This window comes from Erythranthe guttata, chromosome 6 (genome assembly GCF_056151865.1).
Source record: "Erythranthe guttata isolate IM_541 chromosome 6, IM_541, whole genome shotgun sequence".
NCBI classification, from domain to species: Eukaryota; Viridiplantae; Streptophyta; class Magnoliopsida; order Lamiales; family Phrymaceae; genus Erythranthe; species Erythranthe guttata.
The window spans coordinates 14,259,682-14,283,785 of NC_142538.1; the positions used below are offsets into that span (position 1 = coordinate 14,259,682).

The 24,104-nt window shown below is 36.7% G+C and overlaps 2 protein-coding genes and 2 pseudogenes across 2 annotated transcripts; 2 read left to right on the top strand and 2 right to left on the bottom strand.

Annotated features, from left to right (window-relative positions):
- Positions 1–3,314: 3,314 nt before the first annotated feature.
- LOC148770221 (uncharacterized) lies at positions 3,315–3,953 on the top strand. Its single transcript, XM_088819058.1, has 2 exons — positions 3,315–3,402; positions 3,574–3,953. Exons 1-2 carry the CDS (start codon positions 3,315–3,317, stop codon positions 3,951–3,953), a joined length of 468 nt encoding a protein of 155 aa, XP_088675184.1.
- Positions 3,954–8,062: 4,109 nt separating this feature from the next.
- On the bottom strand, positions 8,063–8,682 carry LOC148770222 (secreted RxLR effector protein 161 pseudogene; annotated as a pseudogene).
- A 5,683-nt stretch (positions 8,683–14,365) lies between these two features.
- On the bottom strand, positions 14,366–14,866 carry LOC148770223 (uncharacterized; annotated as a pseudogene).
- A 3,529-nt stretch (positions 14,867–18,395) lies between these two features.
- Positions 18,396–20,239, top strand: LOC148770224 (uncharacterized). Its single transcript, XM_088819059.1, has 4 exons — positions 18,396–18,583; positions 18,669–18,818; positions 18,914–19,046; positions 19,262–20,239. Exons 1-4 carry the CDS (start codon positions 18,396–18,398, stop codon positions 20,237–20,239), a joined length of 1,449 nt encoding a protein of 482 aa, XP_088675185.1.
- The last annotated feature ends 3,865 nt before the right edge of the window (positions 20,240–24,104 follow it).

The window sequence follows — 24,104 nt, forward strand, 5'->3', positions numbered from 1 at the left end:
TAGTTTCCCCAAATCCTAAAAGCAATAAATCTAACTTAATTATCTAATTTGAACTATTTTAATTTTAAGACATACAGTCTAAATATTTGGACGATTATTATTTGTTGAACTAGTTATGTTTAATTGCAATATATATGCACGTAATGTTTTGAATCTTTTATTTGAATATTATTGAACTAGTCGCATTTAATTTATAAAAGATATAGCGTTGTAACAAGTAATAAAATATTAAAAAAAAAATATATATTTAGATGGATGATCCATCAACCAAACCACCAACCAACCGATTAATTTGGTTTTCAACCATCACCCAACCCATGTAAGTTGGGTCGATAACGGTTTCCAATATTTACCAAAGTTGGTTGGATGGGTTGGGTTGGTTTTATGCCTGGTTTTTAACCAAACCAACCAACGCACAGCCCTAAATGGGGTTATCAAATTATGGTTCTATTTTGATAATACAACTTTTGGGATGTAAAAATACTGGCTGAAAATTGGATTATCAAAAGTGTAATTATCTAAAGATCCAATCAACAGTGGACATGTGGCATTATAAATAAAATCACTCATAAACTTCCAATTGATAATTAATTTGATAAGATTATTGGAGTAAATGAATTTTAATCAATATTAAAATATTATCTCAAATATTAAATAAATATTTAATAATTTAATTTTAGTATTTAGTATTGGATTTGCTATAACTTATACTTTTCCATCAAAAGTAGGAAAAAACGTATCCAACTTATAATTTAGTTTTAATAAATCACTGTAATATCAGTTAAAGTTTAAATGGAGATATTAAAAAAAAACCTTAAATGAGTATGAAAAAAGATAAATTTAAAAAATGTCATGAACTTTATTACTTAATTAATTTTGTTTACATAACCCAGATTAGAGTTTTTCGAAGTTACTATTAAGTATTAATTAAGAATGTATTATGATGCTTTATTTTTACTTGAAGATGGAATCCTTCTCTATAATTTTTATCACGTAAATTCCACAAATATGAAAATATAATAATGTAAACTCGAACTAATTATTATTTACTAATGCAAATAATAATATTTATATTATAATATATTAAAAGTATTATAATCTTTTCATATTTTATACTTTGTTTCGAAAGTCGAAGTTTATTTTCTTAAATTCATAAATTAAATATATTTCATATAAAACTCATAATAGAGTTTTTCAGTGACATGTCATAAACATGGAAGTTTGATTTTAAAATAAATACTGATAAACTATATATAAGAAATATGTCTAGAAATAAGATGAAATGGTTGTGAATGACTAAGATTGATTTTAAAATATCGAGGTTAAATAAATTCTTAAATTTTATTTATTATCGTTATTTATGCATTTTATTAGTATAAGTGACAATATGATTTAACCATGGTCAATTATGTAAAAAGATATTAAAATATAATAAGTTAATAAATTATAATGTATGTTACTTACTTTTTAGTAATATAATTTTAATGTCAAAGACATTATATCACAAAATATGTTAAAAGTTGTTTTCTTTTTGTTATTGTAATTATTTTGATACATTAAATTTGAACAACGCTTTTTCTTTAGAGTTACATTTCAAGAATTTTCCAATGATCTTAATATTGTAAGCTTATTCATTGATTTGTCTAATTGGCCCGACCCAATGGGCCCATAATTTCTTAACCTATTGGGCCACGAGCCAAAGGTTGAATCACAATACAACAAAAGCCCAATCACCTTCAAATAAGGTCGAGTCCAACAATCTCAATTTCAACCAATCAACGAGGTGTCAAGGTACATTCTATTATTTAAGCAATTCAACTTCTTGTATTCTTTTAATTATCTCTACTATCCTCTTCCAGCTGATCCTACTCCAACTACCTTTGGTGATCTAGTTCTAGCGTAATCATCATGGCGCTGTCTGTGGGAATGCATACAAGATCACGTAGTGCGCATGATGTCCCTGAGACGTCTGCTCGAGGAGAACGTGACACTGTTAACTATGATCCACCACTCCCCACTCCTCGAACGGTTTAAATAACTAAGGAGGCCCTTCAACGTATGATTACAGAAGCTTCTACTCGCGATGACGTTGAAGTAGTGGCCCAATACATCGCCACAGCAGGAGCCAACGCTCCTCTTATAACCCAACAAGTGGCACATGCCCCATCACAAGAAAATGAACACCGTATAAGTGTGTCATCAACATCCACTTCGGACCCAAAGGTCTTGAATGCAATAGTCCACTCACCGCCGAGGGGCACAACCCGAGCAACAACGCCCACGTTCACCTCCAAGGGGCAATGCCTCGCTCCGGCAAGTTCCTCCACGCAATGGTGGAGATGATGAATTTAACAGCCGAGTATCTCGCTCGCTCCCCACATAGGCAATCCTAGTGGTGGAATAACTACAGCTCCAATAAGGCGTAGTCCCTTCACTGTTGCCATACTCAATGAGATATTGGCCCCAGGGGTAAAGGTCTCAGGTCTACCACAGTTCGATAGAACCAATGATCCACATAAACACATCGAGAAATTCTACGCCATGGCAAAACTACATGGCCCCACTGATGCGGCCTTGTGCAAAATATTATGCACAACGCTCTCCAAACGAGCCCTAAGTTGTTCAATTTCCTCTCGACGGGATCAATTGCATCTTTCTCACGACTATTGGATCACTTCATCGACCAATTCGCCATCAACAATAAGTACGCTAAAAATCCCGCGTACCCCTTCACCATCACCCAGAGAGAAGGCAAAGCCTTTCGCATTTACATCCAACGCTTTGTGGAGGCTGTTCATGAAGTTCCCAGCATGGGAGAGGACATGCTTTCGGGTTTCATAGAGCAAAACTTAAAGCAACGTAGATTCAAGAAATCTATCGCATGAAGATCTATAGCCACTCTGGAGGAGCTATTAAGCCGCGCTGAGAAATGCGTGCGCATCGAGGACGACTCGTTTCTCGCTCCTTCCAAGAGGAAGAGAGAAGATGATCGCCCCGACACCCCCCACTGACATATCGAGGCCAATCCTCTTATTCTTACGGGAATTTCACTCCATTCAACCCCCATCTTATTGAAATCCTTTATGTCATAGAACAAAAGGGTTTGGCGGAGCCTCCACGACCTATGCATGACAATGCAAAATGGCAGAAGTCCGATCGCTATTGTCGTTTCCACAAAGACAAAGGGCATGCCACTGAAGAGTGCATTCAACTTAATATCGTGACCGGAACGTTGATCAAGCAAAGACACTTAGGAAAATACATTGAAAAGCCCCAACATAAAAGGCGAGATAAACCCCCACATCGAGATAATAATGGAGATCATCAACAACGACGAGGTAAGAGAGGTCGTCGACGCGACAGAGATGACAATGACAATCAACCCACCCGAGGGATCGCACCGTCATTTCCGGAGGACTAGCGAGCGGAGACTCACACAACGCTAGGTGCGCTCTCGCTCGATCGGCCCGCATGAGCCAATATATGCATCTTCTTCCGCGCCAATCTATCAAATAAGGAAACCCTAACCAAGTGTTACCTTCTATTCCTCTAATCTGGAAGGTTAAATTGAAGATAACAATGATGCCTTGGTTATCACCGCTTTTGTGGCCAACTTCTTGGTCAAAAAGATATTAGTCAACGGTGGAAGTTTAGCTGATATCATGTACCTCCACACTTTCAAGAAACTGGGCATAGACATGTCATCCATGCGTGAGGTAACATTGGCCATCTCATTGGGCGATAACCCATGTTGTGTGACGAAGATGGTGAAGTTCCGTATCGTTAACAAGCCTTATTCCTACAGCATCATACAAGGGAGACCAGAAATACATGTATTCAATGCAATCCTGTCCACTTACCATTTGAAGTTGAAATTTCAATCCTCCCACGGAATAGGGAAAGTACTCGGGGACCAACGACTCGCTCGCGAATGCTATGTGAAGGCTCTCTGAGAGCCAAGCAAAAAACCTAAACCATCAAGCAGGGGAGATGACACCCCAAACCACGTCAAACGAAAGTGGGTGAACGTTGTCACCAAGGGGGACAATGAGATCCTCATTAGCATGCCTGATGACAACACCAAACTAGCAGCTGTCGAAGAGCTAAAAATGATAGAGTTAATTCCTGGTGACAGCTCCAGACTCCTGCGCATCGGATCTGACTTAGATCAGGTGATAGTAAATCAACTTGTTAGCTTCCTTTAGCACAACGAAGACGTGTTCGCTTGGAAGGCCGTAGACTTAACGGGGATACCCCCTACAGTAACTGTACATTGACTCAACGTCGATAAGCGATTGAAGTCGGTTAAGCAATGAAAACGGACATTTGGTCCCAAACGCAACAAGCACATCAAAGCGGAAGTTGCAAAACTTTTTGATGCATGATACATCCGACCGATTCAATACCCCGAATGGTTATCCAACGTGGTGCTCGTCGTCAAGCTTGGAGGCAAGTGGCGATTGTGTGTGGATTTCACCGATCTCAACAAGGCTTGCCCCAAGGATCATTTTCCCTTACCAAGGATCGATCAACTTATCGACTCGACATCGGGGTGCGAGCACCTCAGCTTCCTTGAAGCATATCAAGGATACAAACCAAATATTTCTCTCTCCGGAGGATCAAGAGAGAGCCAGCTTCATTACGGACCAAGGCATCCATTGTTATCGGGTCATCCACTTCGGTCTCAAGAACGCGGGAGCTACTTACCAACGTCTAGTGAACACAATGTTCACAGACCTGATTGGTAAGATTATATATGTCTACATTGACGACATGCTAGTCAAAAGTTTCCAAGTATCGGACCACCTTGCAGACTTGGACCAAGGCTTCTCCATCCTACGGGAATGAATACCAGATGAAGCTCAACCCTCTCAAATGCTCATTCATGGTCCGGGGGAGTTCAAATTCTTAGGTTAAATGATCTCGTAACGTGGGATCGAGTCCAACACCGGCAAGATCGACGATATCATCTTCATGGCTCTTCCCACGTCTATCAAGAAGGTTCAACAACTCAAGGGTTGTTTAGCATCCTTGAACCAGTTCATCTCCCGGTAAGCTGATAAAGGCCTTCATTTTTTCAAATTACTAAGGGGTGGTTAAAATTTTGAGTAGGACGAAGAATGTCATCGCACTTTCACTGAATTGAAAGCCTACCTTACCTTTCCACCACTACTAACCAAGCCTCAACCATAAGATACGTTCTTCCTATATTTGGCTATCTCTACCGACGCCATCAGCGCGGTGCTCGTTCGAGGCGGTGAGAAGGGTCACCAGACGGTATACTAGATCAATCGAGCCTTTCAAGGATCCGAACATCGCTATACCAACATGGAGAAGATTTCTCTCGCCCTCATCAATGCGGCTAGGAAGCTCCGACCCTACTTCCAATCAAATCAAGTGGTAGTTCTCACAAACCATCCCCTCAAGCAGATATTAAGGAGCCCCGAGACATTGGGTTGGCTGGTCAAATAGGCCATAGAGCTAAGCGAGTATGGGGTAGATTTCAATCCACGCCCCAACATCAAGGCTCAAGTCCTAGCCGATTTTCTAGTAGAAATTACCATGACTGAGGAGACCACCTCCTTACCTACCTGGACCATCAGCGTCGATGGATCCTCCACTAACACAAAAGGGGGAGCATGCATCGTCCTCACGAACCCTAGTGGGGATTAATTCGAATATGCGCGACGATTCGATTTTGCGGCCTCAAACAATGAGGCTGAATACGAGAAATTGATCGTTGGGATCCGCCTCGCTCTATCTATTAGAGTAGGTGACCAACAATCCAACTTGTGGCTATGGTCTTTAATTTATTCTTGTAATACATAATTATTTTTCTTATTTTTCATATTAATGATAAATCCTTTTGGAATTCTATATATGTGTCCCTTGCATAAGCGTAGATACAGTCCTTACAGTAATTATAATTACTTATATGTGATCTAGTAGGATCATGAGATACTTAGTTAAGTAATATAACTGTTAATTTTGGGAATCAGGCACGTGTACGCAGCGGAAAACAAAAATTTTTAGATGAAAGAAACAATTTAATTCATATATACACATGCTCGACTCATATTAAGCAATTAATTACGTACCTTAACGCTTCCAGCGAAAATTAAAAACAACATGCGTATAATTAATTCGATAATAAATCACATAGCATGCTCGCAGTAAATCATGAATTCATACAAACAATTACATATGGCAATTCACGAAAACTCATACTACGAACATTAACATTTAATTTAATCTTATTAAATTAATACCTAATAAAAACGGATCCGAAAATTACCTCTTGAAGCGTGAGGTAAACTCTCGGATTGAAGTAAACTGCCATGGAAACCAATCTGTGCATTCGGGTGAAGCAACGGCGGTGCAACAGCGACAGACGCGCTCAATGACGGCGGTGCGTGAGATCCACGAGCGGTCTTCGGGCGGCGCGTGGAGGCGCGTGCGGCGGTGCTTCGACGATGGATTCTCGGCAATTCGACTCATTGGTCTTCCTCCTCTAGGATTCCAACTCGTATAATGAGATCTACTAAATACGTGGCACTAGACACGCAAAAGTTAGAATAGACGGAACAAAACGACAAAAGGAAAGAAGCTACCAATAGCAATCGACGCGTGGTGGAGAGTGGCCGAGGGATGTGAGAGAGCGGCTAGGGTTTATTATGTCTCTTGTGTGTTGTGCAAGACCTATAAATCTCATATTTATAGTGTCTTGTATAAAAGCCCTAACGGGCTTAAGTTGGACCGGACCCAACAGCTTAAGTTCGTTAGTCTTTACTCGCTCGTTGCTCACAACTCAATGATTGAAAAATTATAACGATTACATTTTCGGAATCATTAAAACGTCCTCGTCATTACGAGAACCAATTCTCGATTTCCAATTTCTAAAAGTGGAAAGCCTAATTCAGTGGACTTTCTAAATTTGGAAACTTCTCGATTTAGAAAGTTCACTAAGATGTTCGCCTATTATTTTCCTTTTCTTATTCTCATTCCTAATTCCAAATTACAAATGTTGGACTCAACCATATTCACCTCCAATCATGCAAAGATTAATTTTTTTTTTATCTTTGACCGTTTATTCAAAGAACTCAAGTGCACGAGCAGTGTGACCCTCGATGGTTCAGATGTAAGCTAGCCGTGGGTCAACAACCCTTTGTGGTTTAAACTCGTCCCTAGAGTTACGATTAGGATGAAGCTCGTTTCAACTTCATCACCCAACGAATCAAGATTAGTGTCTAGCAACTACGCGTCATGATTCCCTAGATACAAATGAAGTGCCTGCAAGAACCTTTTGATATAGTTAACGTACACTACGATCCCTTCAATTCATATGTTCTGATTGAACAAGAGGAATTGGTTCATCGAGACCTCCTTAGTAGTTCAATAACTGTGCGATCATTCTAAGTGTTGTAATCGGTACGTGCATGACTTAGAGAATCAAATTCTCTAATCATCACTTAGTCAGCTCTAGCCAGACACTTAAAGATTACAAACTATGGGAACACACAGGACATCCAAGACTATTCTAGCGATCGAATCCCCCACTACAATGCACAGACCTCCCACTAGATTTTGGATTGCACGAACACTGGCCCTTGGGGTGGTCCTCGGTGGAACTCAGGGACATGTCACGATACAGCTGGTCCTCTAGTGAAGTCGCGGTGATGTCTAGGTCTTAAGGACTAATGATGTACAACTATACCATAGATATCTCTACTCGATTATTGAGAACCACTTAGAGATTTCTAGGGTGAGGGACTTCAGTGAACTCGTCAACTTACGAGCACCCACCTATGCATGCCGAGTTATAATACTTAGGTTAATATCTCACGATCCTAAAAAATCAATTACAAGTACTTGTAATAACTGTAAGGACTATATCTATGTTTGAACAAGGGACAAAGATATAGAATGGCAAGGTGTTTTATCAATAATACGAAAAAAATATTATTTATTATAAGAATAAATGGAAAGACCACAGCCACAAGTTGGCTTGTTGGTCACCTACTCCAACAATCTCCCACTTGACCTAAAGTCAACCACCCATAAATCATAATCTCATCGACTCTTGATGTTTCTCGTGGACCGACCTTGATAAATGCTTCGTGAAGGGGTCTGCAACATTCTCTTCTGAGGTGACTCGTTCTACTTTGACTTCACCTCTATCAATAATCTCGGCTCCTTAGCTTCCGCCACGGCTCCGGTGTTATCACAGTACAACGGTACTGGATCATTAGCATTAGGAATGACACCCAACTCTTGGATGAATTTTCTTATCCAAGTCCCTTCTTTTGCAGCTTCGGACGCTGCAATATACTGAGCTTCGGTAGTGGAATCAGCCGTCGTGCTTTGCTCTGAACTCTTCCAACACACGACACCACCATTAAGCGTAAATATAAATCCCGAGTTCGACTTTGAGTCATCCACATCCGATTGAAAACAAGAGTCGGTAAAGCTCTCTAATTTCAACTCGGCACCCCCATAGACCAAAAATATATCCTTAGTTCTTCGCAAGTACTTGAGGATGTCTTTCACAGCCTTCCAGCGAGCTTGACCGGGGTTAAGATGATATCTGCTTGTGACACTCACAACATATGCAATATCGGGTCTAGTACATAGCATCCCATACATTATGCTTCCTATGTTAGAAGCATAAGGCGTCCTTTTCATCTCCTCGATTTCACTAGGTGTCTGAGGACACATGGATTTCGAGAGACGAACCCCATCGAACATTGGCAAGAATCACTTCTTGGATTTTTCCATGCTAAACTGTTTCATAACGGTGTCTATGTACAGGCTTTTGGATAAGCCAAGCATCTTTCTTGCTCTATCTCTATAGATGCGTATGCCTAATACGTAAGATGCTTCTCCGAAATCCTTCATTGAGAAACGTGTGGACAACCAAGCTTTTGTCTGTTGCATCATTCCTATGTCATTCCCAATGAGTAGAATGTCATCGACATAAAGCACCAAAAATATCACTACCCTCCCACTAACGTTGTTTTATACACAAGGTTTCTCCGGGTTCTTCTCAAAGTCAAACTCTTTGGTAGTTGAGTTGAACCTTATATTCCAACTACGGGATGCTTGTTTCAATCCATAAATGGATTGCTCGAGTTTGCAAACCTTTTTCTCACTTCCAGAAGATATGAAGCCTTCTAGATGCGCCATGTAAATTTCTTCCTCAATGTCTCCATTAAGGAAAACGGTCTTCACATCCATTTGCCATATCTCGTAGTCGTACCACGCAGCTATGGCCAGCAAAATCCTAATGGACTTCAGCATTGCAACTGGGGAAAAGGTTTCCTCATAGTCAGCACCTTGCCTTTGAGTATATCCCTTAGCCACCAATCTAGCTTTATAGGTCGATACCTTTCCATCCACTCCAATTTTCTTCTTATAGATCCACTTGCAGCCTATGGGAACTATTTCCTTAGATGGATCTACCAAGGTCCATACCTTGTTGGAGTACATGGAGTCTATTTCGGATTTCATGTCATTTAGCCAATGTCCCATGTCCGCATCCGATAAGGCCGCCTTGTATGTTCTTGGATCTTGTCCAAGTTTAACATGATCTTCATCATTTTCGAGGTGGAATAACCTATCAGGCATTTTCCGAACTCTTTCGGATTTACGTACTGAAGGTTCATGAAGTATATTAGTGGATTGTTGTATTAGATCGATTACTTGTTCTTGTGCTTGAACTTCACTTTGCGGTTTTTGAACTACATCAAGTTCTATCATGCTGCCATTTTTATCTGATAGAAACTCCCTTTCTATAAAGGTGGCATTCCTCGAAACAAACGTTTTTGCTTCCTTGACATAATAAAATTCGTATCCCATTGAGTCCTCAGGATACCCCACAAAGTAGCATAAGTCGGATTTACTATCCAACTTATCTCCCACTAGCCATTTCACATAAGCGGGACAACCCCATATCCTAATATGTTTGATGTTGGGCTTCGGGGAATGCCAAAGTTCGTATGGTGTGGATTAAACTGCTTTGGCGTTAACTCTATTCAGCAGATACGCGGCAGTGCGAAGTGCGTGACCCCAAAAGTATGCCGGTAAGTTGGTAAACCCCATCATAGATCGAACCATGTCTAACAAGGTTCTCTTCCGACGTTCGGAAACTCCATTTAGTTGAGGAGTTCCAGGCGGAGTCCATTGAGATTGTATTCCATTCTCTTTTAGATAGTCAATGAACTCGATGCTCAAGTACTCTCCACCACGATCAGATCACAGTTTCTTAATACTTCGTCCGAGTTGTTTCTCTACATCGTGTCTTAAATTTTTGAACTTTTCAAATGTTTCAGACTTGTACTTCATCAAGTACACGTACCCATACCTAGAGTAATCGTCGGTAAAGGTAGCGAAGTAGTTGTAACCACCCTTCGCACTAACACTTAGTGGACCACATACGTTTGTATGGATCAAATCCAAAAGACCTTCGGCTCACTCCATTTTCCCTTTGTAGGGTGACTTAGTCATTTTCCCTTGAAGGCGTGATTCACAAGTTTGTAGTGATTTCACGTCGTCCAAAGTGAACAATCCTTCACTAACAAAATCGTTCATCTTTCTTAAAGAGACATGACCTAATCTAGGGTGCCAAAGTTGTGCGGTGTTTTGATCTATCTCCTTACGTTTTGCTGATATAACATTAATAGGTATTTCACTTGGATTTAGTTCAACTTCACCGAAACACACAAGAGTTCACCGTTCACCACAACACACATAAAAGGAACACAAATTTTTTTTTAATCTTCTTTCTTGATAAATTGCATTACATGCTAGTTCCTACAACCGCGTCGAATCAAATATACAAATAAAATCAATGCAACCGGAGAATCTCCATTCAACTTAGCTTTTGGCATGGAAGTTGTCGCACCTATCGAAATCAGCGAACCTTCTTGGAGAGTCATCAATTACTCTCCGGAAGCTAATGAAGAAGCTATGCCGACAAGCCTTGACCTTATTGATTAAATGAGAGAGATCTATTTGATCCACCAGCAAATGTACAAAGCTCGCATGTCAAGGGATTACAACTCCAAGGTAAGACCTCACTCCTTCCAAGTGGGTGACCAAGTCCTTTGCAAAGCCGAAACCTCACGCCCTATCGGCAAGCTCGACCCCAAGTGGGAGGGGCCTATAAAATAACACAAGTGGTTAACACCGGATCATATCGCCTAGAGAACCTTGATGGACACCCTATTCCTAGAACCTGGAACATAGGAAATCTCAAAAGATTCTACGCTTGAGTTATACTCTCAGCTCACTTCAAGACACTATACTCTGCATCCACGCATTTCGTACAAAGACATCCCTTTATAAATGAATACCCTTATAGGTGCTGCTTTTCCACATCCCTTGGCTTGCAAGGCTATCCACGACACGAGGAATCTCTTTAGCCCATGATAAGGTGTGTGATCGCCTCGCCCTAAACTGGGGGCTCCTCAAATTGCCCACATCATCATATCCTAACATCTTCATAATTTTCTCTCTACAAATTAAGGATCTATCAACATGTTGAACTCCCCCCTAGTCAGTTGCCCAACGTGGAAGATGATATGCATCCCCTCATGAGGGGTAATTCACTTTAACTGCCTAATATCACATCAACACATACATAGTATATCTCCTAACACATTAATGTCATCCAATTTGATATACATGAATGCACTCTCGAGTACAATAGATCAGAGATCGGTCATGTAATTCGATGTGTGAAAGGATCTACTCGATCCCCACTTCGAGTATGCATCCCCACATTTTGATTACATCTCCCTACAATTTACTAAATATCCACTTCACATGCTTAGAAACTTTCTGCAACATTTTTCAGGCATAAAGACATCAATGGTATCCTAAGCATCATCATCATCAATAGTTCTCTTGAGCCGGACAAAACAATTCACATAATAACAAAGGGGAAATTGGCTAGACACCCATTATTGTGTATCTATATAGACGGAGATCCAAATTGTTAGATGAATATAGGTGTAGGTCGTTTGACCAATAAAATTAATATTAATTAAATTAAAATATTATTTATAGACATAAATACCCTTAATTAATATTTATATGAAAATACTATTTTGGAAAATTATGTATCAAATCCCGCATATCACTCTCCTCTCTCTCCCCCCCCCCCCCCCCCCCCCTTCACTCATTTCTCTTTACATATCTCTCTCTCTCTCTCTCTCTCTCTCTCTCTCTCTCTCTCTCTCTCTCTCTCTCTCTCTCTCTCTCTCTCTCTCTCTCTCTCTCTCTCTCTCTCTCTCTCATACATACACAAACACAGACGCACACCTGTATCTCTCTCTCCCATTCACTTTCTCTTTTTTTTATTGTACTTTATAATTTATTTCTGCATTTTTCTAATTGATTTGGTTCCATCTAATTGATTTGGTTCTCTCTCTTCCATACTCTTTCATTTTCTTTTCTTTTTTATCGTACTTTATAATTTCTTTCTGCAATTTTCTAATTGATTTGGTTCAACTAACAGTAAAGATCAAACAACAAAAAAGAATTTGAAAACGGATATTTAATATTACCAAATTATTGTAATATGGTATTTACTTGTTGTATGTTTTTTTTTCTTCAGTTGTTTTCATTTTGCATTTTGCAATTTCATGTTACATATCGTTTTCTCATTTTGAATTTTTTCTTCCGTTTGCTGTTTGCATTTGGCGAAGTCATATGTAGTTTTTTGTTTGCAACTCAATAGTTCAAATTATGAATTTTTTTTCTGTTTGTTGTTTGCATTTGGTGAAATCATAAGTATTTTTTTGTTTGCAATTCAATCATAAAAATTCTAATTTTCAGTTTGCTATTTGTAGTTCAGGGAGTAACAAGCGTCAGTTTGCTATTTGCAGTTCACGAAGTCATAGGCGGTGGTGGTGGCATTTTTAGAGTATGAGTTTGTACAATAAATAGTATATTTTCTTATGAATTAATTTAAATTTTTTTGTTAATATTTGGAAAAGAGATGTTTGAGAATTTGCTTAGATAGAGAAGTTTTTGAGGGATTTCATTTAATTTGACTAAGGTATTTTTGCCACATTAAATATTATTAATTTATTAAACATAGAAATTTTGACTTGAATCTATACACATAAATTATAATATAGTGGGACCTATAGCAAATTGCCCCAATAAAAAATACTAATAAGAAGTGAAATAACAATAATAAATCCTCAATATGCATCAACGATCTCCTTGAAAACTATCTTCTAAATCTCCATAACCTGTAATTAAAATAAAATAACAGCAGATAAATATATTTTAACATAGAATACAACTTATTAAATTACTTTGACTGCTAGCAGAAGTAAAAAAAGGTATATTACGGACATACATTCATATACTCCCATTCAATACACTTGTGTAGAACTTCTCCAATTATCTTAGCACCGACACATGATTTAAGCAAATTTTCACTAGGAATCAAAGAGGTTATTTATTCTTAATTTGGGGCACTTTTTTTCTTTTGTGATTAAGTGGGAATTAATATTATTTTGGATTTTTTTTCCATTTCGAACATGCCGTTATTATGAGTGTGTTTGTGTGTGTGAGAGAAAATTCAGAAGAAAGTAGACAAGACTGTACTAGAGATGAATTGAATGGATCTTCACAATCCTTTACGATTACGTGTTTAAATTGTTGTTGATATGCAACTATACCATACAAATTCCTCATGTTCCGTTGATTCTGGTTGGAGATGAGCTATCGCTTAGTTGAATACATGTCGTTTTGGTCAATGTGATGAGATTATCTATAAATATTTGTTATCATAGATTGGTTCTTGACAAAATGTTTGTGACCACCTAAGAGCTTATTTCAGTTGTGACTTATCTAGAGCATGTTGGAAACGTGTTTGTGGTCTATGTGGCGAAGAAGTCATAGTTTGTCCATTTGAACTGCTTTGTTTCTTCTTTTTACCTGAAGTATCTCTGACATAGTTTGTCCACATTTCCTCTTCTTTCGTTTATCCATTCTCCACTTGTAAAAGTAATTACACAAGTATATCACGATTAGTTGTTACATTAAATAATACGAATGCTCATGCAAGTAAATGAACAATTTATTGTAAACAAACATTTGATTGTAACCATGTACAAAAAAATGCATCATTACTAATATTTATTCATCAAAATCATATATAAAAAGTTACTAGTTCAGATTACATACTCGCTATATGGTCCAACTGAATCAATATTTGCCAACACGTAACGATGAATTTGAAGATATGTATCCTTATCAATGATACACCTCTTTCCCGAAAATAAATTTATATTGAGATAAATCATTACCCTATATTTTCCATGGAAAAATATTCAATAAGTGTTTAATATTACCGCTCTATTGGGTACATCCATCGGAATTGAACTGGTCCAGCTATTATTTCCGTTTCTGCCAAATGTACTAGTATTCCATAATGTCAAAGACTAAATGAGGAAAAATCTTCTCAAGGTGACTTAGTATGAGGGCAATTCGATCTTGAATTTTCTCCAAATCAGGTATCGAGTTCTTCTTAGAGCATAATGTCCTAAAGAAGTTTCTTAATTCAATTAAAACATCAATAACATTCTTAGGCAATGCTTTACGTGCATCTATGGAAGTATTTTCTGCATGAGAACATGATTGTCATGGCTCTTTAGAGCCCATATTGTCTGATTCTCTACTTGTACATGACAAGATATATTCGACGCATGTCGCATAGCCCATTAGGAGATCTTAAACTCTTCAACACACCACAAAATATATCCTTCTCATGCTTACTCATTGTAAATGATGCAACAGGCAAATAAACACCTCCAGCAGGTCTTTGAATTGGGTGCAACGAACTTCTCATATTTAATAATTGGAGATCATTCCTAGCTTTGAGATTATCTTTTGTTTTACCTTTAACACCTAATAATGTAAATAGTACGTTATTACAAACATTATTTTCGATATGCATAACATCGAGATTATGTCTAATAAGGTTTCCAGACCAATATGGCAAATCAAAAAAGATACTTCTCTTCTTCCAAATAGTTTTTCCATTTTCATCAACTTTTATTTTTTGCTGAATACTTACTATTTTTCTCTTTCCACCTAATTTTCAAATCCTCTTTTGTATAATCAGTAGGACGGCCTCTAGATGTCGTAGTAAGTGTAGCTCCGAAAGAGGAATTGGCTTATGCATCAGATCTAGCGTCCCATCAAATGATACCCTATGACTCCGTAGTTTGTGCCGAGTGGGTAAGAAACGATGATGACCGCAATAACTAAATTTATGACCATTCTTCAAATATTTAGACTGTGTATGTTCAGCACAATTAGGACAAGCAAATGAACCTTTTGTAGACCAACATGATATGTTACCATAATCTGGAAAATCACTAGTTGTCTATAGTAGAGCCACATGCAATTAAAAAGGTTGATCAACTGAAGCATCATAAGTTTGTACCCATGTGTCCCATAATACCTTTACCTCATCAATTAATGGTTGCAGAAACGCATCAATTATATTCCCCAGTCCATTAGGGCCATTAATGATAATGGATAATATAAATGAAGGTTGCTTCATACAAAGTCAAGGAGGTAAATTATATGTTATTAGTACAACTGGCCAAATACCGTTACTAACATTCATTTTTCCGAAGGGGTTGAAACCGTATGTTGCTAAGCCAAGTCTGACATTTCGAACGTCGCTTGCAAAAATTGAATTTCTCTCATCAAAAGTTTTCCATGCTTGATTAACAGTTGGATGTCTAATTATTCCATCATCTTTACATTCTTTCGCATGCCATCTCATAAGAGAATTTGTCTTTGACGACATGACAACTTTTGCAATCTTGTCTTCAATGGAAAGTACCGCATCCGGTGTTTTGCTATTTTTTCAGCACCATCTGCATATCTAGCTTCATTTCATATTTCATATTTATCCAATTTTTCATCTTCACCTCGGAATAATATACAATTATTGGGACACGCATCAATAATCTTATATTTGAAACCCAATTTTGTTGTCATTTTGTTGGCTTCGTAGTAGTTAGACGGTAAGTTCACATCATCATGAAACGAGTCTATCAACAATTCAAGCAGTAGGTCCACTGGTTAGTCTAACGGCATAAAATCTTCAGATGCAACAATCGAGCAATAAAAGATAGTTTTGTTTTATTTTTTACATCCTGAAAATAATGGAGTGTCAGCATCTCGCAATAATTTAATGAAATTATTTGTTTCTGGTTCGGCTCCATTGGAATTGAAATTACTAAAGCTGGATTTATGGCCATTATCCTTCTCCTTTTATTCGAAAATCCCATTGCATCATGCAACATACTAGCCATGTCATCTCCAGAACCAAATATTCCAGTGTCTTCATTTGTGTGAAATAGAAGATACGTTTCACCATGACAAGTCCAATTCTTATACGTAGGATCAAATCCATTTCAAAGACAATGTAACATCACATCTTCACGGGTCTTGGTAAAGAGATCGACATCTTTTACAAGGACAACATATTCGAGAACCATTTACTTTACTTCATAATGCAAAATCTAAGAATTTAACAACTCCGTGAACATAATCATCAGATATACGACTTTTATCCATTTGAAAAGGTTTTTTTTTTCTTGCAAACTGTAACAATCAACATGCAATGAATTAATTACAGTAAAATAATATTATCTTTAGAAAAGCATAAACAAAACTACAAGAAATAGATATAAGATTCAATAAATGAAATAACATTGGTAAAGATGATACCGACCCAATAGAATAATTTGCATACAGATTCCGAAGTCTTTGAAGAAATCCTTGCATTAAATAAGCATGTTAATGAAACATTTCACGGTCATTACAAATTATAAATTCAATTTGTTACAGGACTAACTTTTTTGTTTTCATATTCTAAAAGTTATAATCCTCAAGGCATGACCCTAGTATTATTTGTTTGAAATTCATACTCTCTCTGTCCATTCTCTGTATAGGAAGAATCCCAAAACCCCAAGCTATATATGCCTCTTTATATTATCCATTAATTTGTCTGTTTCACAAAAAAAAAAAAAAACTCAAGTAACACCAAAATCAATTCCCGAACTTATCACATTAGAGTGATATAAATTTTGCTAAATCTCGAACGATGGGTTTTAATTTACCAGTAATTGTGCTTAATCGTAACCCAGTAGAAGAAAATAAAATTATGAGTAATATACCCAGTTAAATCTAAACTTCAATCAATACCATATAACTTCAGACGATGTCTACTATGGAGGAATATACGAGATTTATGAGTAAAAAATACCTTAGTTTGTTCTTTGAGGATGTTGAACGCTCTCTTGCAAAGCACACTTGAATCAACAATTTAGATACCAACTTTTTGATAATGGATCTAAAGTAGATAACAATGAAGTCGAAAAAAGATAATTTGAAGTTTGTTTAATAAATAAACTGACGGACAACAACAAATAAGATAATGGCCAATTCGGATGACTTCTACGAGGTAAAATCGAAGAAATATTGGAATTATTTTTTATGGTACTATCGTGTAGTGTAGCACGAGAACTTAACATTTTTGGGGTTCCCGTGCTATACCACACGGGAAAAAAAAAAAAAAAAAAAGGTGCAATCGTCCTGTACAGCACGGGAAGTTGAGGCTCATGTGCCCTAGACGAGGGAAACTTGTGTTTTTCGTGCCCTAGGGGACGGATAACGTGAAAGATCGTCCTCTAGGGCACGATTGATTGTTAATTTTTTTTTTTATTATTTATAGTGGTATTAATATACTAATTATTATTTGTTATACATTGGTAGGCTAGTGAAGGTGATTTTGACAATGATTTTTACGATGAGTTTGCTGCTGTATATGACAACGAGTACGAGAATCCCAACATGTGTTATGATGTTCCTCAAAACACAAGAACAACTTCTGAGGATCACAATCAATATTTCAATGTGGATATTGAGTTTGAAACTGGGAAAGAATTAGTAGTATGAGCAAAAAACTCGGCTGCTACTCACGGTCATCGATTGCTATTAACTTCAAGAAAAAAAAACGTTTATGTACTAATTAGATGTCATGTGTCTGGGAACGGACGTGAAAAACGAACCGAAGGTGTGAAGTAACGAAATGTGGGACCAAAGAAATGTGGATGTACATTTAGTTTTGGCTAATGAATTTAAAAAATGGCATCCCCACTCACACGACTCTACCGTATTCTACTGGACAAGATCCGGAGAGTCTTTTGACACCAGAAGAATACAAGGTAGTGAAGTTACTTAGAAGGAGCCACGTGAAGCCGACATTAATTATGAATCGATTGAGTAAGGATAATCAGACATCGACGAGCATGAAACATGTCTACAATCAACATGAGAAGATGAAGTAGAAGAATATGGCGGGGAAGACTGTGATACAACACGTGATGTCGAACCTTCAAGAAACTGAATATGAATATTGGTATCGAAGTTATGAAGCTGGTGATACACTTACTGATTTGATGTTTGCGGCTCCTATTTCACTGAAACTTTTGCGGTTATTCCCTCACGTTATATTGATGGACTGCACTTACAAAACCAATAGGTATGCTGTTAATTAGTATTTAGTTGGGTTATTGTACATTGATTGCATTTTATATTTATGTTTTTAGACTTAAAATTTTATGTAGGTATGAGATGCCACTTCTGGAAATAGTTGGGATTACCCCTGTTGGTTACAATTTTACAATTGTTGTTGCTTTCATGTCACATGAAGATGCAAACACATATGCATGGGCTTTGAGTTGTTTGAAATATGCATTGGGGGGTTGGTACCTGATGTGATATTGACGGATCATGAATTGGGACTCATTAAAGCAATGCCCCAAATTTTTCCAGATTATGCACATTTCTTGTGTCTGTTTCACATCAATAGAAATGTGGAAAAAAATGCTCAAAATCTATTGGTCGTAGTAAACATGGGGTTATATTCCGGCGCGGACATTGGCCGGACAACTTTAGTAGAATCAAAAACAGAAGAATATTACTATGAAAATTACGAGGAAATGGTTAGACGCTATGGTTGTTACCCGAAATGATATCATACCTTAACTATACTTGGCTAATATACAAGCAAAAATTCGTCAATGCATGGACTAATAAGATTTTGCATTTTGGGAACACGTCTACTAATAGGTATTTTCGGTTTCATTTTCGGCCTGTTTTTATAATATATTGTTGGTATTTTTAGTTATTAGTTTTTATTTTGCCTGGCTATCAACAGGTAGAAAGTGCTCACAATTCGTCGAAGGGTTGGATTAGTGCTTCTACCGGCACTGTGAACACAATTCAATATCAGCTTGATTCTGGGGTGGAGCGTCAACTTACCAGGATCAAGGGTGAGTTTTCTAAATGCATCTTAATCGGGTTGCGGAAAACATCGTATCCGGTATTTCAGGGTTTGATATGCAAAGTAACACATGATGCATTAAATTTGCTTGATGATGAGCTCGGTAAACCGGGGGTAGAAGAACCATCAAGTTGTGATCACGTTTTGTGGGTTACTCATGGACTTCCATGTGCGCGCCAAATTTCGTTGAAAATCCAGCAAAGTGATACGTTTATAACTATGGAGCTACATCCATTTCGGAGTATCATGCACGTTGAAGAACCAGAAATACCCAAAGCACAGGTAGACCACGAAGCAGATATGAGAGACCGGATAGTCAGACTAGCCACCCAAGTGTTACAAAAGGATTACATGACTCAAAAAATGACTGCGCATTACATGAATATCACTATTAATCCAGACACTGTCCACTTGGCTGAGCCTGCATATGTTAAACCGAAGGGACGGCCAAAGCATAAACCGACGAAGAGAGATAAATCCGATTGGGAGTACTCACGGTTCCCGCCGAAGTCGTCTACTGATGAAGAAAAGGGTAAATCGTCTGCAAATTCTAAGGGTCGAAAAAGTACTTCTACTAGAACCCTACCATCGAAAGTAATCGATCCCGCTCCCGGTCGCGGACGGGGGCGGGGTCGGGGGAGTGGTAGATCAAGTGATGAATCTACTGCCAATCAGAATCGTATGCCGAGACCTCGAAAGGAACCGGGCAAGGAGTTCAATTTCAGATCTTACATCCCAGGTTTTGTGGCAAGATCTATTGTGTCGTACGTTAATGTTGTCTCGGATGGAAATTGTGGGTACAGATGTGTTGTAGAAGCAGTGTTCCAAAATCTTCCTCCTCTTCCTCTATAAGAGCAATTTTCCCGTCCGCGGTGGCTCATCCTGAAAATATAAAATGATCAAGCTATTAGTTGTTTATTAATAATTTTATTAGCCAAATCTCTTGTGAGTTTGGCGTCTGCCACCATTCCATCCGCTATTTATAAGAAGTAATATCAAGACTATCGTCCATTTCCCAATCAAGCCTTTCGAGAATATTATCTCGCTCCCTGTAGACAGACTTTCCAAAAGAATGCATCCTAATTACCCATCTTTGATTAAAGTCATTCATCATTGTAAATATTCACGGGTTAAAAAGTCAAGAAGATTATTTTCAGTTCTTTTTTTACAAATTATATCAAAATCAAAAGGGGCTAATTGAGCTTGCAACCTTGCAAACATTTGTTTGGAAATATCATGTTTAAAATCTTTTTTAACATATATTTTGCTGCTTGACAATCAGTCTTAATTATAAATTTCTGATTATATAAATCATCTTGGAATTTTAAAACACACTTAAGAATAGCTAAAATTTCCTTAGCTATAATAGCATAATTTTTCTGACTATTATTCCATTTTCCTGAATGGAATCTCAGAAGATATTCTTGTTTATCATTTGGAGAAACCTATTTAAGGATACCTCCATAACCTATTTCTGAGGCATCAGTCTCAATATTTGTTTCCCAATTTGGGTAAGCTAACATGAGAAAAGGGAGGTTAGTGACTTTGTTCTTAATTTTCTGAACTACCTCGGTATGATTTTCAGTTCAAGGTTTTGGATTTTTCTTAAGTCTATCATATAGGATAGCAGTATCCTGAGCAAGATTTTTAATATAGGGGGATATATAATTTAAACTACCTAAGAATCTTTGAAGCTGAGTTTTATCAGTCAGCTGGTCAGGAAATTTAGAGGCAAATGCAATACTTCTATTAATAGGGATAATTTTCCCTTTTTCGATATTATGACCCAGAAATCTAACTTTTGTTTGAAAAAGTTGCATTTTAGGTTTATATATAACTAAACCGTTTTGAGTAACAATTTTCTTGAAGATATCCAAGTGTTTAAAATGGGTTTCATTATTTTTAGAAAACACCAAAATATCATCGATATAAACAATGATAAAATGACTATACGGATTAAAACTATCATTCATAATATTTTGAAATTCTGAAGGAGCATTCTTCAGACCAAAAGGCATAATTTTCCATTCATATTGACCAAATGGATCATTAAAAGTTGTTTTATCAACATGTTTTTCATGAATTCGGATTTTCCAATATCCAGATTTTAAATCAAATTTTGAAACTATCAAGGCATCATGAAGCCTATCAAGTAAATCCTTCTTATTAGGGATCGGATATCTAATCCATTTTAAAGTAGTATTCAAAGGTTTATAGTTAATGACTAACCTGGGAACACCTCTTTCTTGCTCAGCATGTTTATTAACATAGAAAGTTGTGCAAGACCATTAAGATAATCCTTATTCATTTGACAAGGTCTGGCCTTAGTCGGGATTTTTTTTCTCATCAAAATTATCCTCATAAGGAAGTGAGACAATATATTTTTTCCTATCCCAAAAAGCATTTGGATGATGATTACAGATTTGTAAAGAAAACTAATTATTAAGAAGTTTTATCTTATCCTGTAATTTAGGATTTTGAAGAGTTTCATCAACATTTAAAATACTTATCTCTTGTTTAAGTAAATTAATTTGGTTTTCTTTATTATTTATAAAAGAATCTTTTATTTGATTAAGAATTCTAGTAAATGGTTCCGTAATGAAATGGAAAATAATTTCTTTGCCTTCAAAGGTTCCTATGAAACCTTGTTCATCAATTATTTTATTGGAAAGATTCTCTTTAAAAAAAAGGTTCCTAGTATAACTTGGTTAGTGATAATTTTGACTAGTAAAAAACTAGTAGGGATGCAAACTTTATTCTTGCAAATAAACGCTTTTGGAATCTTAAAATTAATTTCCATTTTCTGACCATTTGCAGAACTTAAAGAATGAGTTGTTTTATAAAAGTATTTTGTAGGAATGATTCCTTCTTGTATGCTATTTAAATCTGCACCACTATCAACAAGTGCTATAAAATCTTTTTTATAATCATGATCAATAAGAAGAGAGATTTTCATAAACCATTTCTGAGAAGTTACCATTTCTAAAGTGCCTAAGAAACTATCATCCTCGGGAAGAGTATTTTGATAATCAAAATTTATAAGGGGTTGTTTTCCTATATTAAAAATTTCCAATTTGAAAACTCTTTCTTCAAGGTTTTCATTTAAACTATTCAAACTTTTGATCTCACTTTTGAGATTAGAAATCTCAATTACTAAATCATTAGCATTAGTTGGGGTTTTATTAACTTGCTTTTGCTTTAGCATTCTTTTTACTTCTGCCATAGTATATGGATCACAAGATTTTTTTGAACAAAATCATCAGGTTTGCTTGGAGGATCTTCTTCTCCTAAAAGATAAAGAATTTTTCATCGAATTTGAGGATCTTTAAGAGATCTTAAAATCTCTATGAGATTATCATTATTAAGAACATTAATTTCTTGAAATTGTGAAATAATTTGAAAAAGGTTATTACCTTCCTCTGGGTCGGAGCTATCTTCCTTTTCATAGGGTAAACTATTTTTACAAGGCTCATAGTCTTCACTATCAGAAGAGCTACTCTCATGTTCCAGGGCTTCAAGCCCTTCCATAGGCATTCCTTCTTCTTCAGAATTAGAATGAAGAAGTAACTTACTAAAAGTCTCTTTGAGATCATTATCAATTTCTAAAGTGTTGAGTTTTTTCTTAACCCAACATTTATTAGCATAATGCCCAATTTTTCCACATTTTCTACAAACAACAGGGGGCGCATTGGCTCTCCTTTGTTCCTTTCTAAATTCCCTTTTTTCTCGTCTTTTCCTATGTTTCCTTTTAGAAAACTCATGAGATTTATTGCCTTTCTTGTGCTTCTTAGCCTTGCTATTATCCTAGCTAGTAGATGGATTATCTATTCCAAACTGGCCACGAAATTGACCTAGCTGTTTCTTCTCATTAAGATTATGCTTCTTAATTTGCTGGCTTAATTTTATCTCATTACACAAAGCCAAGCCTTCCTAAATAACAATAACAATAACAATAACAATAACAATAGCACAATAACGATAACAATAACGATAACAATAACAATAACAATAACAATAACAATAACAATAACAATAACAATTACAATTACAATTACAATTACAATTACAATTACAATAACAATAACAATTACAATTACAATTACAATAACAATAACAATTACAATTACAATTACAATTACAATTACAATTACAAAACAACAACAACAACAACAACAACAACAACAACAACAACAACAACAACAACAACAACAACAACAACAACAACAACAACAACAACAACAACAACAACAACAACAACAACAACAACAACAACAACAACAACAACAACAACAACAACAACAACAACAACAACAACAACAACAACAACAACAACAACAACAACAACAACAACAACAACAACAACAACAACAACAACAACAACAACAACAACAACAACAACAACAACAACAACAACAACAACAACAACAACAACAACAACAACAACAACAACAACAACAACAACAACAACAACAACAACAACAACAACAACAACAACAACAACAACAACAACAACAACAACAACAACAACAACAACAACAACAACAACAACAACAACAACAACAACAACAACAACAACAACAACAACAACAACAACAACAACAACAACAACAACAACAACAACAACAACAACAACAACAACAACAACAACAACAACAACAACAACAACAACAACAACAACAACAACAACAACAACAACAACAACAACAACAACAACAAC